At 38.3% G+C, this 17,944-nt stretch overlaps 2 protein-coding genes across 2 annotated transcripts; both read right to left on the bottom strand.

Moving 5' to 3' along the window:
* Window positions 1-4,950: 4,950 nt before the first annotated feature.
* LOC103441433 (choline-phosphate cytidylyltransferase 2-like) lies at window positions 4,951-8,879 on the bottom strand. The gene is made up of 8 exons (XM_008380112.4): window positions 8,382-8,879; window positions 7,694-7,807; window positions 7,395-7,490; window positions 7,069-7,111; window positions 6,826-6,981; window positions 6,589-6,669; window positions 5,521-5,619; window positions 4,951-5,429 (listed from the first exon to the last, which is right to left on the bottom strand). Exons 1-8 carry the CDS (start codon window positions 8,546-8,548, stop codon window positions 5,157-5,159), a joined length of 1,029 nt encoding a protein of 342 aa, XP_008378334.1. The 5' UTR covers window positions 8,549-8,879; the 3' UTR covers window positions 4,951-5,156.
* A 2,136-nt stretch (window positions 8,880-11,015) lies between these two features.
* Window positions 11,016-13,428, bottom strand: LOC103441432 (probable pectinesterase 8). Its single transcript, XM_008380111.4, has 5 exons — window positions 12,999-13,428; window positions 12,547-12,718; window positions 12,238-12,444; window positions 11,651-11,910; window positions 11,016-11,308 (listed from the first exon to the last, which is right to left on the bottom strand). Exons 1-5 carry the CDS (start codon window positions 13,397-13,399, stop codon window positions 11,149-11,151), a joined length of 1,200 nt encoding a protein of 399 aa, XP_008378333.3. The 5' UTR covers window positions 13,400-13,428; the 3' UTR covers window positions 11,016-11,148.
* Window positions 13,429-17,944: the final 4,516 nt, after the last annotated feature.

Genomic DNA, 17,944 nt, shown 5'->3' with positions numbered 1-17,944 from the left:
CACGCCCGAGTAATGATCCAAGTATATATGGTGTACCATTAAAACCCAGATCATGGAGGTGACAACCGCTGACTGTTCTTCTAAATTCAAGGATTTGATTTACTGACTGGGCTGGACCCCTTTCTTTTTCGTGAATACCTAGCAACCTGTTAAAGTCCTCCCCCACACCCACCCCTGATTAGCCAAGGAAGAGAGCATGTCATTGCTAGATTACGCATGATGTTCCAAGATTGAGTTTGTTCTTCCATAGCCCGGTGTCCATAAAACCATGTAAACCTCCAGTGACTGGTGTCCCCAATACCCTCAACATCCGTATCAATGTAAAGTTTCGAGCTTGATAGAATCCGCAAATTGACATCATCAGCCCATAATATTCCTAGACCCCCAGATTAACCATAAGAGTTGACTCTGAAAACCTTCATGTAACCCAATTTCAATTTCAACACATTCAACAATGAAACATCGCATTTGGTTTCATAAAGGAAAACCAATTTAAGATCTTTTTGCAGGATAACATCCTGCAAGGCCTAAACTTTCCGAGGGTTCCCAAGCCCTTGGCAGTTCCATACTAGGATATTCATGGCTGTCTACGGGGCTGAGCTTCGTCAACCTCCACCAATGTGGTCTACATGTATGTCTTTCCTCTTCCCAACAGCCCTAGTAGCTCCGCATCCTCGAACTCATTTGATGGACTAATTAACACTTCACACAGGTTGCCATCATCAATGCTACTTGTAGAAGAACTTTGTCCCTGAGATTGTCCCCCGTGATTACCCTTTGGGTTTGTATCCCCGTTTTTTTAAATTTGATGGTTGCAGAGGGCATCCTCCCTTTAGGTTCAACGCCATCCATGGTTTCTTTATTGGTGATGTTAAGAACTTCACTTCATACCTCTTTTCACCACATATCAAATGAGCAGGCTGGGTTGAGTCATCAACAGAAACACTAGCCTCATCATTTACACCTTCATTATTTACCATTTAGGCCTCACTTTCGGCAGCTACCATGTGAGCCGCACTTTCAGTAGCTACTATTTAAGCTGCAATCTGGAGGCTTCGTGCATCAATATCATCCCTATTTGTTCCTGGTGAGAAGCAGTCAATTATGGAGAATTTGTTGGGCTTACCCTGATATCCTCCGCAGCTTTTAAAAGCCCACTAACCTGGATCATACCAATCCTTATCCAATGACAACCCATTCACAGCAATTGTAAGTGTGTTATTGGTGAATTGAGTACCATAGCTAACTGGGTGCCACATGTGGCCATGATCATGACCTACATTCAAGCATGTGGTGGGGATACATTCTTCATCACGATTTGTCCCTGCCAGGTGTGATGTCCTTGTATATTGCTCACCGGGGACCAAACCTGCAAAAGTGCCAGAGGATTCATGGAATTCCAGACTTGTGGCAGGTCGTATGGAACAGGACTTCATTTGTTCATTGTCCCTCCGGGTTGCAAGGCACAGATTCGCCGGAATATCCATTTCCATGTCCAACAGCCTGTATAAACCAACATCCTTACCTTCCCATTTGCGGCGCCGGTGAGTTTCATGGGCTCCGGCCGTCATAGATGTGCTCATCTGCAAGGAAAGTAAGAAACTCGTTATGGACAATGTTTTCACCTTGAGAGAGTCATTGTATTTACTTTCGCCAGTTGGCAAGGGCGGTGCTGGGCGAAGAGGGTTTCCTTCCAGTATCCATCTAGCCACGACCTATTCTCCCACTCTCCCATAGTCATGGCATAAACATTTGATTTCGCCTTTTGGACCCTGACTACTCCCATCTTATTCCATGCTGATATAAGGACCTCCTTTACCACTGTTTGTGAGGGTTCATTATCTGCAATCAACCTTCTCACCAGATGAATGTTGTTCTCAAATCGTTCCTCCAAATCTAGACTGTCCTCAAAAGTTATGTTAAGGCAATCCATAACCTCCCTTTCGATTTCCATTCTGCAAAACCAGCTTAAAAAACTGACAGCTCAAACACCCAAAGATGTGTAGGTGACTATGGAACTCACAGATGTAGATACTCCGGAGCTAGTAAACAAACTCGCAGCTTTTCATGTCGAAGCACTAGACTACTCTCAAAAGTTTTTCAAAGAAGAGATAAGAGAGAAGAAGAAAAGCAGAATACCTTTGAAAAAAAAAAGCATATGTGAATGTTGTTTTTCAAACTTGACAATGGATGATTAGAGAAATGGTTTTGCAAATTTTGGTTCAACGAAGAAGAAGAATTGAGGAAAAAGTAGGGAGAGTTTCACCTATCTTGTCCCACTTTACCAATGTTTATTATGTTACACCACCTAACTTGCTAGTTAATATGGGCTGAATGTATATTTCGTGCTCTTAGACTTCATAGTTTTAGAAAATTGTGGTTGTTCACTGTTTGATTTTAATTTTAACGGAGAAACAAAACTAACGTACAACAAAAAAGTTAAATAAGCATACTGTTTAATTAAAATTAAACTGTAAGTGACTAATAATTTTTTTGAACCATATTGATCTACGGGAACAAAACTGTTCATCTATCTCCATTTGAGATGAAGACCGAAAGTAGGGACCAAAGCTAGCAGCTAGGCATGTGAGTTTCTATTGGAGGTATTATGCGACTTAACTGACTGACAACTTCCTGCCAATTAAGTCAACCTGATTGGGACCAGTGGAATCAAACAAGCGCCGTATAAATTTATTACTGATTACGTTTTGGGACCTGTTAGCTTTCAGTCAACGGTAGTGTAGGGCAAGAATTTTGTATTGATTATATTGTTTTTTAAATGGAGAAAGATTAGGCAAGGCACCTACTCTTTTTTGAAGAGGTGAGGACTCTTTCACTAGATTGACTGATAATAAATGAAAATGATACAAGTGGGAGGACTATGTCAAGATCCGCAAAGATAAAAACCATCAACGAAAACGATAATAAGGACAAAATGAAATGTTACGAGCATGACTAGAGGCTATAAAATTTGGAACCGTAGACCACTAGTAATAAGCATAACTATCTGCTCCAAATAAAGCTAAAACATCTGCAACCTGATTTATTTCCCTATAAAGCACTTGTCGAAGCCATCAGAAACAATTCTTTCAATCCACTATAAGAAACCACGAGACCACATTAGGAGCCTTAAAATGATAGTGAATAACCAACATGTAGTCTGTTTCAATCAATAAATGTTTCCAATCTATTACCCAAGCTATATGCCCGGCCTTAATGAAAGAATTTTTACGGCAACTAAAGTTACAAATTTTGTCTTGGATGTAAAATCACCAAGTGCCCCACCTTTCGATAAGCGAAAAAATCCCCCAATTCCATCACGTTTGTTGGCACAAGACCCATCGATATTAACCTTGAGTCATCCGGCCATTGGCAACCTCCATATGACTGGAATAAAGGATGTAGACTGGAATAAAGGATGGAGCCACAATAGAAAGCGGCGAGATACTCAATACTGAGAAAATAGGCAACGGTGAAGAGGAGAAGCTATCACTCGAAAAACACACAAGAGTCGAGTCACGAAACCTAATTGCTAGCCAGCACTTCGCATAATCCAAAGAAGCAGACTTGCCCTCAAACCGAATTTGATTGTGAAGAAACCAAATGCCCCATATAAGAGTACAAGCCACTATAATCCAAAGTTTTCGAGTAGAACAAGAAACATGTAACACTTATTAAACTATTAAAGAGGGACGATGGAAAGCTCCAACAACCAAGACCATAAACCCACAGTCCAAGAACTACCTTCTTACTTTGTAATATAGCATGTTGTAAGAGTAAATTGTAGACTTTGTTATCATATATGTTGGATCTTTCAGAGTTTATCATTAATATTAAGACCACTTTCAAATGACTTCTAACATGTTTTTTTTTTTTTTTTTTTTTGTGTAAGTAAAAGAATTTGCCGAAATTCAACAATCTCATATTTTACAAAATTATTAATCACGGTTTTTCATTGGTTATGCGAAAGAGCTAATTGGAGCAGTGATTCATGAACTTGACCCAATTAGAGCTTTGGTCCTCAAACTAAAAATCTGAGTATTGAGCCTTAAACTTGTTATAATGTGAAAATGAGCTAACAAAAAGACTATTACTCTACATTGTAACAAGTTCGAGAATCAATACCCACTGATTTTGAATTCATAAACCAAAGCTCAAATGGCCAAAATAAAAGACCATTACTCTAATTTAATGCGAAAATTCTGGAAAAAAAAAATGTTATAAAACCTTCTCTCATTGAATAAATTTAACTGTTAAAATCTTCATCCCTAACTCTTTACTGTTTAAATATTTCAGCTTAAAATTATACGAAACTCTCACGTGTGGAGCACAAATCACTCTCAAAGAGATGATTTTAAACGCTTTCGTAACTGCGCACACAAAAAATCATGTGAAAATTCTACATTCATATTTTTCACATAAGTTGTGAGCTATAACTTTTTTTTTTGTTTTTGTCGATTTTATGAATTTTTAAAAACAAACATAAACTTAACGTATCATTTTCTCCATCACCGTAAGCAAAAAATTGTGTTCTTAAAAAACCAGGAGCACATGTTGTTCGATATGTAAGTGTTACTTTTCAGATTCAAAAAAAAAAAAATTAACCAAAGTTAAGTGAAATGATACGTGTCAATTGATTAGGTGTTTGGTAAGCATACACAATAATTTATGATGGTAAGCAAAAATGCACCCTCAATCCCTTTTGTATCATTTTATAGGATTGGCTGGGACAAGCTCTTTCGCAACTAATTCATCTTCCATCTTTGACATGGACAAGTGTAGAAGAGAAGCCAAACACTAACTTGGACAAGTGTAGAGGTTGATATCCATTTTTTCAATCAACATGCACTAAAATCTAGTTATCCAATCCAATCCTAAACACCAAACAAATCCTTAGGACTATGCATAGGCATAAACCTTTTGAACACAAAGTTCAAGTTGGCCAAGATGGAAGCAGAAACGCAAAGGCAAATAGCACTATCATGTATAACTATGTCTCATGTAATGGAGTTCTAAGCACACTGGCGATGAACAAAAAAACCCGAAATTACACTAAACATACGTTTCGACCGAATTCCCCTTCTCAACCGCAGGGAATTCATATATCATCATCAAACGCAACCTTATACCATTGTACAGAACTCCATACCAACCTACTACTTTAATTTCTCATTCGTTTCTTTCTCATCCTTCTTTTTCTCCTTTTCGTTCTCCTTTTCGTTCTCATTGTTCCCATCTTTCCCGTATACCTCTTGATAATATTCTTCATCGTCATAGTATTCTTCATCATCGTAGTATTCTTCGTCATCATCCTCATCGTAATATTCTTGTCCATCATCACTGTCCACCTTACCATTTTCCAGCAGATATTTTTCTCCCGACTGCTGCCCTCGTAAGCTCTCTTGAATTCTATCTCGGATGGCTGTCCCCTGAAACAATCCCACACCAAAATCATGAGACAGTTTTTACTTGTAGAAATATCAGTCTATATGTAATTGGTAATGCATATATTGTCTTTACCATTTTATGGCAACCTTCTTCAAACATCTCAAGAAATCCAGCAACCCAGCGATCAGCATTTTCTACCCATTCATTACGATGCATAGCAACAGTTTGAAACTAGGATACCGAGTCAGAAATCCACCAGTAAGAAACATAAACAATTATTGGATGGTGAGAAAGTAAATTTACGACATAGTAATTAGCATAGAGATGGTGATGGCTTAATGCAAGAACAAAAGTAATTTCTCTCAGATCGGGAGAAGGGAATTGATTACTTCAAGATAAAACCTTTCGTTCATGTAACTGTATGTGTGTATGTGGGTTCATACATGAAAACTGAATGTCATAAGACTTATTAAGTATACTTCAAATCAGGCACCCAAAAATGTTTATAGTAGCCAGTAGCTAGCAATTTTGTTCCTTCGGCAATCCTACTACCTAATTAATAAACTTTCTTCCAGTCAATTGGACAATCTTGCTTTATTCGTTACGTAAAAGTTCAAAACACTTTGACATTGTTTTTTTATTCGGCTTACACGCATAATATGGAACTGGAAGCTGAGAACATTATCAAATCAGAAGGACAAAGATGGTCAGATTCATCTACTTCCTCAAAAGGAGATTGAAGAACACATACTGCAGTGACTTCACGACACTATCAAGAAGAGTTCGGGAACTAGACATGGACTTTAGTAAAAGAACAGGAGTTTCCAGCTCTTTAAAGAAAATGCAATTTTATTGGCAGCATTAAGAATTAAAAATCAAATCAAACAATATAGCAACGAAGTCCCAAGATTTCCTCTGTATAATGCCACAGTTTGAACCCTCAAGACCTCCAGGGTCATTGGCCGTAATCCAAAGTCAACATGATACAAGGAAACCAGCAATGAAATTCATTATTATAGCTGTGATTATGGCAACTCAAATATACTATACAAATGTATTCATGTCTAAATCATACCTTTTCTTTCTTAACCTTGGCAATCAGTAAATTATGATAAGAAGCCCAATTAAGTCCATTCTAATTCTCTCATTACATCCTGCAATTACAGCACAACAATATATTGTAAAATGAGAAAGACATACCTTCTCTCCAACTTTTTCTTGATGTTCCTTCACTTTCTCTTGTAACTTCTTCAATCTCAAGTTCACCCTTAATCGCTTTTCCTGTTTATATCAAACAAAATCAGAAAGAAAAGTTTTTTTCGCCATGGAAAACTAGCCGTCTCAAAAGATAGGTCAATTTGGAACAAGAATCAAGAACCCACAAAACCAGATTACATAGTAAGAAAATAGAAACTAAAAAAACAAGAAGAATCTTGCCTTCACAAAACTAACACCAAGCTCTTTTCTTGTATATCCACGATCCAGGTTACGCAACACATACTGGTTATAATCTTTTACAATCCTCATTATAATGTCCGATGTTGAAATTCCATCAGTTCTCTTTGTTTCCTTAAACCTTCCCACGGCTTTGACCTGTAAGAAAAGAACCACTCAACAGATTATAGGTTAAAGAAAGAAGAAAAATAGAAACAAAAGAAAAGTAATTTGTCTTGAGCTTACAAATTCGTACACATCTTTCCCAGCTCCACTTGCATCAGCATAACTGTACAAGAAATGCAAAGTACAAAAGAATTCATAATAAATGTCACTTCTAACAAATTTGCGCTTACTTTTTAAATATACTAAGATCTAAGATATACCATGTATTTTAAAAGAATGGAATGCTAAGAGAAATATACTAGAGAAATAGAAAAGAAAAAACATACAAACAAATCTGAAGAATTATTATTATCGATACAAATACTATTATCGTTCCATAAGTAAAAGTCACCAAAACAGCATAACACTGGAGCTCAAATGTGAGAACTTGGATCAAGATTCCTTACGGTAGAGAGTCATGGGCTACAAAGTCAATCTCATGCTTGTCAAGAAATTCTTGATTGATCACCCAAGGTGCATCAGGAATGACTTCATCTACCCACCTGCAAACAAAACACATATTTCATGTTCTTGATCACATAACTCTCATAAATTCTGTCATTGTGTCATTAATACACATTACACACATGCATATGGAGTGTACAAATCATGGATTTAAGAACAACTCTACATATCTGGAAATCCAAGATTATAAGGAAAAATTACAATGTGGAGAAGGAGAAGAAGTGAGAGAGGGCATCCATACTTGCAATGGCGAAGAGATTCATAACGTTCAGACTCTGTCATGACAGTTTTGCCTTTGAACTTGTGAGTGGTTTCATCATTACAACAACCGACGAGCAGATAGGTGTTAGGGAACCTGAAATTGCAATTTGAACTCATAAGAAAATGTGTATAAGCATGGCACAAATCAATTTCACAAGTTAACAGCATCAAAGACATAAAATAGGATAATTAAAAACAGAAAAACAACCAAATAAAAAGCTACGCCCTGATAGTGTCTAGAACGATAGCTTACAAGTTTTAACCGAGGAACCATCTTTGTAATTATCCACATACTTGAAGATTTATATTCCATACGAGCTTATGTCTTATATGAAACAAATAAAATTAACCAAAATGAAGAAAGCATGTACGCATACAAAACACGATTAATCATCAGATATTTGATCAATATACATAGCAGAAATCAATGAAGAACAAAGCAAATTTCACAGCATAAACAAAAGATCACAGAAAAATAAAAGATACCCAGATAACAAATAACACAAAAGCTACGAAATTCATGAAAAAAACGAAGTAATGGTCGGAAATAAGAGCAACCCAGATTTCAAAAACGAAGAAAAACACAGAATCAAAGCAACAAACGGCAATTGTAAATGATGAGTTCGAATTCGAGAGAGAGAGAGAGCGAGAGGGAGAGAGAGACTGACGATTTCTTGGCCTGCTCGAGCGAGCGAGCGTGGCCGAAGTGGAAGAGATCGTAGATCCCATCGGCGTAGACACGAACCAGGCGGTCCGGCTGATCGGCCGGGTTGGAATTCGAATTGGTACTGCCGTTGCTGGTGCCGTTAGTATGATTGGGCTCGACCTCTGCCATCCGAATCCACTAAGAAAATGGAGTTTGGGCTTTTAATTTACCAATTTGCCACCTCCGCCACTACCACCACGACCTCTGCTGCTTCTCTCTCTATCTCTCTCTCCTCACCTCTCACTCTCTCTCTCTCTATATTTGTTGTGCGTCCCCTGGTAAAACAGTACAACCTCAGAAAATACGCGGTAATTCCGCGTGCCCTTCCTATTTGTTTTTACTTTGTTTTTCTTCTGTTTTTTTCCGTAGCGGCAAAGGAAATAAAGGTTAATTTGCTATGTATTCCACATGAAGTGAGGCATAGGATCCATGATCTTGGTGTAAAGTTAAATTCTATAGCATCTTTCAAAAATGGATGCCTATTTATTTATTACGCGATCGAGGCATTCGTACGGTCGGGGAATTTAAGTGGGACATGCTAATTTTAGAATTTTCAAGAAAAAGGTTAATAGCGTTGTGAAGGTAATCTAGAGGCGGAGTTGGAAATTCTTGAGGCGGAGTTGGAAACCGAAGGAAGAAGGGGTACTTGTTAAATTTCAAGATCTTTGTGTCACAAATTAGGCTACTTTTTAAGAAAGCGCTAATTTTGTCCATTCATATTGTTTTTATGAATAATGAAACACTCAATTTTGCAACGAGAAATGATAAGGAGATTTTTTTCAAAAGTGAGACTTTCTATAAACTATTTGCCATCTTATATCTTTGACACAATATTTTATAAAGTTGACACGAAAATTGAACTATGAAGGTGGTAGAGAGTTCATGAAAAGCCCCACAAGAGAGTCTATGAAGAGTCTCACCAGAAAGTCTTATCACTTCTCTACACAAACAAAGGATACAAAACACAGGTTTTTTATTTCGATCAAAACGCATGAGACTCTCTCTGGTTTCCCAACTTTGCAAACTCCTTTGCTGCCGGCCCTAGCCTTTGGCTTGGGTGCCGGTAGCTATCCTTGTCCAAGTTCCTTGTTCTCCTCTTTTCCCCTTTCTCCTGATCCTCTCCTATCTTTTTCAATTTTTCCTTGAGATTTTTCTCAGTTTTCTTGAGCTTTGTCTCAAATTTTCCTGTGAGTTTGTCTCACTTTTTGGCTTCATGTCCCTTCTCTCCACCCCTCCCTCTCCTTTGGCCATTGTTTTTCAAACCCAAAACTCCATCTCCCCTCCCTCACTTTTCCCATTTGCCTCCCTTCCCCATAAACCATCCCCACCTTATCCTTTGCTCTGATCTACAGACTTCGGGCCGAATATGGTTGCCAAATTTATTTCCCTCCCTCACTGTCCCTCCCCCAAACGACATGCCGGATTTCCCTTGAGGCCAAATGTACTGCGGATTCGGCCAAAGTAAGGGTATTTTACATACCCCCTTAGCCTCACCTTTTATTCATGTGTTACTGTGCTTGTATATATTTGCAGGGATTCATGAATGAGATTTGGATCTGGTGACTATCTTTTTGTTCTGCATCTTTAGTGAAGAAATCTGGATATGGTGTGCTTCTTGTTGCGGGTTTGGTACTTTTGTGCATGATGTTTTGTTCATTTTCACCATTTGATCGTTTTCTATTGCGTTGCTACTTCGATAGCTGCTGGCAAGGCTTTCATGGCAGTGATGACGGCGGACGCTGCTTTCTGCAATTAGAATTTAGGAATTTGGGTTCTCATTTTAGTTTATTTAATTGAGCTGGATTTTTATGTATATGTTTCTCCCCAATGTATTTGGTTTATTTTACTTTCTTTTATGTTGGTCTGTAACCTTTTATCTGATTAAGAGGGAACATTTAAGAATTTAAAAAGAAATTTGTAAATTTTGTGCAAGACTAGTATAAATATTTTCTCTTAAAAGAATTTGAGAAGGCCACGTGCCCCCGATCATGTGATGTCTATACCATGACCTCATATTATATGTTAAAATACTGACACGATACCCTCTTATTATAACAATATAAAAGCAAATGATATAAAAAGAACATGATACCTTTATAATGAAAAGAAAATTAATGAAAAAGACTTGAAAACTTTGAGTTTTAATGATAAGGGTAAAATAAAGGGTAAAATAAATAGTACCAGGTTTGATTTTTTAGTATAAAAATGTAGTTTTTTATTAAAGTGAACAGTACCGTGAACTTTTCGTTAAAACTCTTTATAATGAATTTGTAGCTTAAATAATTAAGAATATTTACCTCACATATGAGGTCTGTATTCGACTTCCTCCTACGCTTCTACCCGAGGCCTTGAATAGTACCAAACTTATGTTGATTGAATGGTGACATTGAAGTAGTCTATATGTGGAGTAATTTTTAAGTGAGCTAGGAACACTGTTCGGTACACTAAGTATCATAATATAAGTGGTTGACAGTTTTTTGAAGTATCAATCACTTGTATTATAACAATTGATGTACTAGACCATTCTCTTTTAGCTTTTCAAATTCAATTGATGCATTTTGAGACCTAACGATGGAGTGTCTTTATACGTTGAGGATTGCAAATCAATGAATCATGTTCCTATTTGATTTAATGTTGTCATGTACATTGATGAGAGCATGAACAATTAATCACAATGTTACACTTGGAAGAGATAAGAAAGAGACTCAAAAGAGAGTCTACTTAATTGATTAATAATTAATAATGGATTGCAGCCAATCTCCCCCATCAATGAAAGACACATTAAGGAAAAGAGAAGCTTGTGTGTCATTGAGCTTCTGTACATAAGGCGCACGCAAGCTCATATTTGCTCCTGCACCTGAGCAATTGTATTCTCCATAGAATATAGTCCTGCATGCATTTAAACAAATGATTAATACTTCAATTAGATTAATTTTGTGATTAATCAATCAACTTTTAAAATGAATATTGATTAATTGAGGGGTCTTTTGAAAACCGTGTGCAAATGGCATTTTACCAGTGGTGGAAAATAATCATGCTTATGCATTCTGATGCAAGTTCGATCTCCACCGATCTCCCCCCCCTCCCAACAACTAATAATTTAACCTACTAATGCTATCGTTTGTAAAAATAAATTAAAAAAACACTTAAAAACAGTTACCAAATAAAATGTCGGTTTTGAGTTTTTGATCTAAAATGGCTATCAAAATTCTTGTAGTAATGTTTACGTACTGGTCTCTTGTTGGATCATTGAAGTCATTCCACCCTTCAGGAGCTATAATGTCAGTCATCGTAGTGCTGGCAAAAATCACTCGAGAGAAAGGCCTCCATGCTCGACCCAGCCATACTCTTCCAGTCCCTCCAATAAAGCAGTTGACAAATGCATAGCCAGTGTTGTCATCCTTGGAAGCTCTGCCGTGCGCTGTAACCGCACCGTTTATGTTCTTTGTTCCTAGGGGTACTGGGTTTGACATCGAAATCAATTGGCAATTCTGTGTCAAGCAGTTCAGGAAGCACACTGGTTAATTTAGTAGTTTTATGTATCAGTTCATCACAAAAAATTTACTTATATGTTATGTATGAAAAAAAGTACTTGGTACATTATCGGTATTATTAGTTCATGTATTATTAGGTTAAGGAAAATACATGACTCTTTGCCATGAAATAGCATCATAGTCTGGTCGTGCAAAGAACTTTGTTTTGTGATTTTAATGAATTATTTCTATATGTGCCAAACTGGTAAAGAGGAATCCCGCAAAGCATTTTCTCACGCAATTACAGGATTAAAAAAATTGCATATCAGAAATGAGAAGGATTACCTCATACAATGACCTTCCATTGCCAAAGATGAAATCAATGGAGCCCTGGATATAGCAATCCTTGAAGTAATGGCGGCCCCTATCATCGTGAAGGGTGTCTTGAGCTCCAAAGAACCCACAACCCAAGAATGCTGCTTGGTCTCCTGATATTCTAATCGCTACAGCTTGAGCTCCCACATCTCCAGGCTTCGGAATTGGAGCCACATTCTTGTTTCATAATTTCCATTTGGACATGTTAATATCTGTATTAAACAAATAATAAATCATAAAATTAATGGATTGATGCAATTTGTACACTGTGTTGCTCACCATGAAGCTTATGTTCTTGGCAACAAAGTTGTCAGCAAAAACTTGAACTGAGCCACTGTAAAATGTGCCATGCGCTGAATTGGCTGTGTCGTTCCATGATATTGCGGTCGTTTCATACCCTTGTCCTTGAAATGTTATATTTGGTTTGGTTTTTGGAACCGTGACTTTCTCACTAATTACATTGTGGACAAAAATAAATGATCAAACTCTAAATAAAAAATCAAGAGTTCATCATATAAAGGTCCGTGAAACACTTAAAAAATCTGAGGCGGCAACGTATGTTTGGCCCCTTGCTCAAACGCTAAGTTTGTGCAAAGGGATTTTTTCTATAGTTTGATTCTTTTGCATGTTTCTCATTAATATCAATCATGAGAAGACAAAACTAACTAAGTATTAAAAATTTGAAAAAGAGTTGGAAATCAAGGAATTGAAAAGCTAATTAATTAACTTACTAGTAAATGCCCTTATTAATCCAAATTATTGTTCTCTTCGGGCTAGGAGTTGGAACTGCATCAACAGCTGCTTGAACCAATGTGAAATTGCAACACCCATTTCGATCAACACAAAGGTAGGAGGTTGTGTTGGTGTCTGGAGGAGGAAAACCACGTGGAAAATCATCACAAATGGATCCTATTTTTCCCCCATCCTCATGTTTTTTGTGATGCCTAGCAAATATGCTTTGTGGGATGAGAAAAGAAATAATATTGGGCACTGAGGATGAGGTGGTGAGATCACTTAGGTTGACAAAGTATTTGAGGGATGACGATTTTGGAATACTTATGAGACTTCGAGATGCCAATAAAATTGCAAAAATGGCAAAAAAATATGTTAGGAATGTGGTTTTGAGACTCATTTTTTCTGATTGAATTATGGAGGGGGAAGATGGATAGGATTTGAATTTAATGGATGGATATATAACTAGACACATGTATGCACTTGAAGTAAAAGCATTGATGGAATGTCTTGCAAATCACCCTGTCCCTGTGTATCTTAGGGGAATACATTTCCAACCCTTAGCTACCAAACTTCTTTTTCCCCCAAACAAAAACAATTAGTCTGGATACAATTTAGAATGTGGCAAGGCATATATTATTATTTGGTCACAAATACACTTAGTAATTAATTAAAACAACATTATTATGGAGCAAAAAGAAAAAAAAATTCAAAACTCTAGTTAAACTTCGAGAGATTTTTCAGTGTGTCAGAAACACGGACCGATGTACTAAGTGTAATAAGTACAGGGGTCTTTATATATGCTCTAGTAGAAACATATATATAACTGCGCTCACCTAATCTTAAACCCATCAACCAAAACAACACTAATCTTAAACCCATCAACCAAAAAAACACTAATCTTAAACCCATCTACCAAAAAAACCCTAATCTTAAACCTTGCCATTCAGTGTCTGCTAGATGCGCAATTTGCATTACGGGAATGCAAATTCTACTCTTATAAAGCTTCATTATGGCATGCAGTAATTCGAGTTAGCCCCAATACGATCATAGTCTATGATTCATAGATCACGGGTGCCAAGTAAACTTTTTAAATTTGTTACAAAACAACTTGGATTTCGACCTTCGAGTCTCATTGCGGAGTGCATAATAGTAAGTCTCTAGTCGGAGTCAGCCCTAAACTGCGTCAGACTCCAACTGATAAAATTGTACTAGGATTAATTAAAATGGTACATATATTAGTCTTTTAAGAAGAAGAAAAAAAGAGTCACTTAGTACTACGATCTAATGGTATTCCTCGTCACTTGTAAATGAGAAGACTTATGTTCGATTATCGCTAAAGGTGAATTTGACTCACATTATTGCTAGCTCACCCTCACCCTAATGTAGATAATGTTTATTGAAGATGTGATCACTAGAGGAGCCACGTTAAGGGCTACCCTAGCTATATAAAAATTTCCATGTAATTTTTATTAATTTTCGAATGTAGCCCACTAGATATTGAGTCACTGATCCAAATTCTCTCGATTAATTATATAAACTTATATAATACAATTTACAAACCATCTATTTTTTTTTTTACATCCTTTATCTCATCGCTTCTTGTACATGTACAATTTTGGATTTGTTTGAATTTTAACATGTGCATTTGTTTATGTTTAGGCCCAAAATATTGGTTTGGGCCGAGTGTGGAATCATTCTCGGCCCGGAAGGATTTATTGTTAAGGGTTGTCTTGTTCATGGGCCACTTAATTAGAGTCAGTCGAGCCCCATTGAGAAAAAGAGCGGTCTGGATAAGGAAGAGGCGTGGAAATTCTGCGTTTAACAGAAATCCTGAAGTGATAAGGAGTCCCGGTGAGATGAGGAGGTCGAGACACATTTTGAATACAGCCTGACAGAAAGATTAGGTTCAAAATCCTGATAGGAGTATGAGTGCTCGAGATGGTGTTTGACTAGAAGAAGAAGTCCTAATCCGAGTAGGGTTTAACTACTCGGATTAACTTTACTTAGGGGGTATTTGATGCTATAAATAGAAGAGGTTGTGCATTGTTCAAGCCTCTCAAATTCAACACACAACTGCCCTGCGCAAACTCTCTCAACAACTTTGATATTTTTTATTCTCTTTTCGCTGACACATCTTCCGTTGGCATCAACAGCACTGTGAAAGCAACCAGTGATATCTTCAGTCGGCATAGATAGCTCTGTCGCCGTAGAATCAGCCGATCTCGCAGCATCTTCCTTTGACATCAACAGCACTGCGACGAGGGCGGTTGGTTACCTATCCAAGTCTCGGTCGAGAAGGGTTTCCGAATCCTTATTGATCGAGGTCATCTCATTAGCCTTCTCGGCGAAGTGAGGTGTTACAGCTTACTGAGCTCGGTGCATTGCACGTCGAGTTATTTTATGATTGGATACTTTCAAGTGGGATTTAGAGTTCGGCATTCAGATGGCCGAACCATGTTCACTATTAAGACTTATATCCGCTTTGAGTATTTGTGCCCTTACACTTTGGTGTCAATTCGGCGTGAGTTTACTATGACGAATACCATCATTGTGACTGAATCCAATAACGACGATTCGTGAACTTCGTAAGAATAGTAGCCTTGTCTTCAGGTTCGAAAACCCAAGAGGCCGAGACGTGTTCCTTCCTCGGTCGTAATCGCAAGACGCAGAAGTCAGCCGCGCACCCAACATAACATCAACAAATTTTACTCCTCGGTCGAGCTCAGCCAACGAGTTGGCACGCCCCGCATTCAACCGAATGACGTAGTAAGCTTATAGATTACTCGACCTGCGCGCCACGTAGGCTTGGTAGTTTTTAGGGTCAACATTTTAGCACGCCCAGTGGGACCTAGTGCTAAACTACGAAGTTCATGCCAATTGAAATGCGATCAGTAAAAAAGAAAACAGCAATGGGAAAATCAACAACTGATTTGCCAATTCAGAACATAGGCCAAAGTGTGCCACAGGCACAGAATCCCCTTAACGCCGTGATACCTGAGTCCATAAGCGCGACTCGTCGAGAAAGGGAAATTAATCTCGGCGGTCAGCTTCGCAGTCTAGAAGTCCCTAACAGAAACACATGCATTCTCAATGAAGGGATAGTGGAGGATTATGACGAAGATAGTGGTGAAGGATCTGATCCACCAACAAGATCGTTTCTTCGTAAACGACTTGACGAGCAGTCTCGGACGGTTGAACAGACGCTTAGTCGAGAAATCGATAAACTGCATGACTTGATACGCAGTACCAGTGAGACACAAACCAGATTGCTCGAAATACTAGTTAGTAAGGTCAGCGACGGCAGGTCTTTCGATCTTTTCCAGCACTTGCCACCAAGAAATAATCTGTCACCAATTGTACAGGCCAAGTCAATCCATGCTCGGCTCAAGCCAATTGACTCTGAAAAATGAGGAGGATCGAATAGTAGGTCAGGTAGACCCGACCATAGAGTAGAAGCCACACCCATCGATATGACCAAGGTTCAACAGATGATCGATTCGGCCATGAAAAAAATGGCCAAAGTTCCCTAAATTTATCCATCCATATCCAACTTATGTGGAACAGTTCGAATACCCTAAAGGTTTCAAAATCCCATATTTTAGCCTTTTTACCGGTGAATCGTCCCTGTCTTCGTTGGAACTTGTGGCTCGTTTTACTGCGCAATGCGGAGATGTTAATAGTGACTTTCATAAGCTACGGTTGTTCAACTTTTCGTTGACCGGCTCAGCATTTGCTTAGTATATTAACCTCCCTCCTAATTCCACCAAAGTTGGGAGGAGTTGGTCGAGAAATTTCACAAGCAGTTTTATCGGCCAGGGATAGAAATGTCAGTTTCTTCATTAGCAAGGATGGCTTAAGCATCTGATGAGTCACCAATGGATTATCTTACCAGATTCAAATCGACCAGGAATTGGTGCCGAGTGCCTCTACCCAAAGTCGAATTTGTCAGACTCGCTCTGAATGGCCTCGATGTGGAATACAAAAAGAAGTTCTTGGGGGCAAACTTTCGAGATATGTATGAACTAGCCTAGCATGTCGAGCAATATGATTATTTACTCCGAGAAGAGAAGATCTCGAAATCCCCATCTCGTGGGACGATATACAAAAATCCCACAGTTAGTTATGCAGCGACCGAATGCGAAAAGTCTCAATACATCAGCGTGGACGCGGCCGAGACAGTAGTAGATAAACCATACATTTGCAAGGCGTTGACTCAAATTAATTCCAAGGATGCCAAAATTCGCTCAACCACGGAAGGAACAGCGAAGACTTCAAAAGTTTACACCCTTGATATTACAAAGGCTGAGGCGATTTTTGATCAATTGCTATCTGTAAAAATCATCAAGCTTCGGCCAGGGCATAATATTCCCACGGCCGAAGAGCTTAAAGGAAAGACATATTGTAAATATCATAACTCGACCAAGCATGCCACAAACAATTGTGTCGTATTTCGTGATGATATCCAAAGTTGGATTGACAAAGGAAAGCTAAAGTTTCCTGAAAAACGCATGACGGTTGATACGGATCCATTCCCTTCAGCGACAGTAGGCATGGTAGATGCCCGCTTGCCCAAAAGCAAACGAAAAAAGAAGGTCAAATTTACCCTAGTACAGCACATCCGAAAACAAAGCTCCCAGCCTCGACTCAAGATAGATCTATTTTCCAATGCGCCACCTACCGAGCTATCATGACCAGCCATAGTCGAACCAATATCGAACTACAACAACGAAGAATATGATGGGCTAGTGGTACCACAGATCCTAAAGAAAGATTCCCAACCTCGACTCAAGATCGACTTGTTTTCTAATGCACCACCCACCGAACTCTCAGGACCTGCCATAGTCGAGTCCATGTCAGATTCTAGTGAATATGGGAATAGCAGGCTGATAGTTCTGTGTAGCAATTGTAAGGCACGCGTTGTATTGACCGATCCCAAGGGGAA

This window comes from Malus domestica, chromosome 09 (assembly GCF_042453785.1).
Source record: "Malus domestica chromosome 09, GDT2T_hap1".
In the NCBI taxonomy this organism is placed as follows: Eukaryota; Viridiplantae; Streptophyta; class Magnoliopsida; order Rosales; family Rosaceae; genus Malus; species Malus domestica.
This window is presented reverse-complemented; position numbering and strand designations above follow the sequence as displayed.

Excerpts from the sequence above, each read along its gene's own strand:
- LOC103441433 (XM_008380112.4), bottom strand. The coding sequence starts at position 8,548 with ATGGCAGAGGTCGAGCCCAATCATACTAACGGCACCAGCAACGGCAGT. Across the intron at positions 6,982-7,068 it reads GGAAAGATGTGTACGAATTT|GTCAAAGCCGTGGGAAGGTT; the intron begins GTAAGCTCAAGA and ends CTTTTCTTACAG. Across the intron at positions 6,670-6,825 it reads TTGGTGTTAGTTTTGTGAAG|GAAAAGCGATTAAGGGTGAA; the intron begins GCAAGATTCTTC and ends TGATATAAACAG.
- LOC103441432 (XM_008380111.4), bottom strand. The coding sequence starts at position 13,399 with ATGAGTCTCAAAACCACATTCCTAACATATTTTTTTGCCATTTTTGCA. Across the intron at positions 12,445-12,546 it reads CCAAGAACATAAGCTTCATG|AATGTGGCTCCAATTCCGAA; the intron begins GTGAGCAACACA and ends TTATGAAACAAG. Across the intron at positions 11,309-11,650 it reads AATGATCCAACAAGAGACCA|GACTATATTCTATGGAGAAT; the intron begins GTACGTAAACAT and ends AAATGCATGCAG.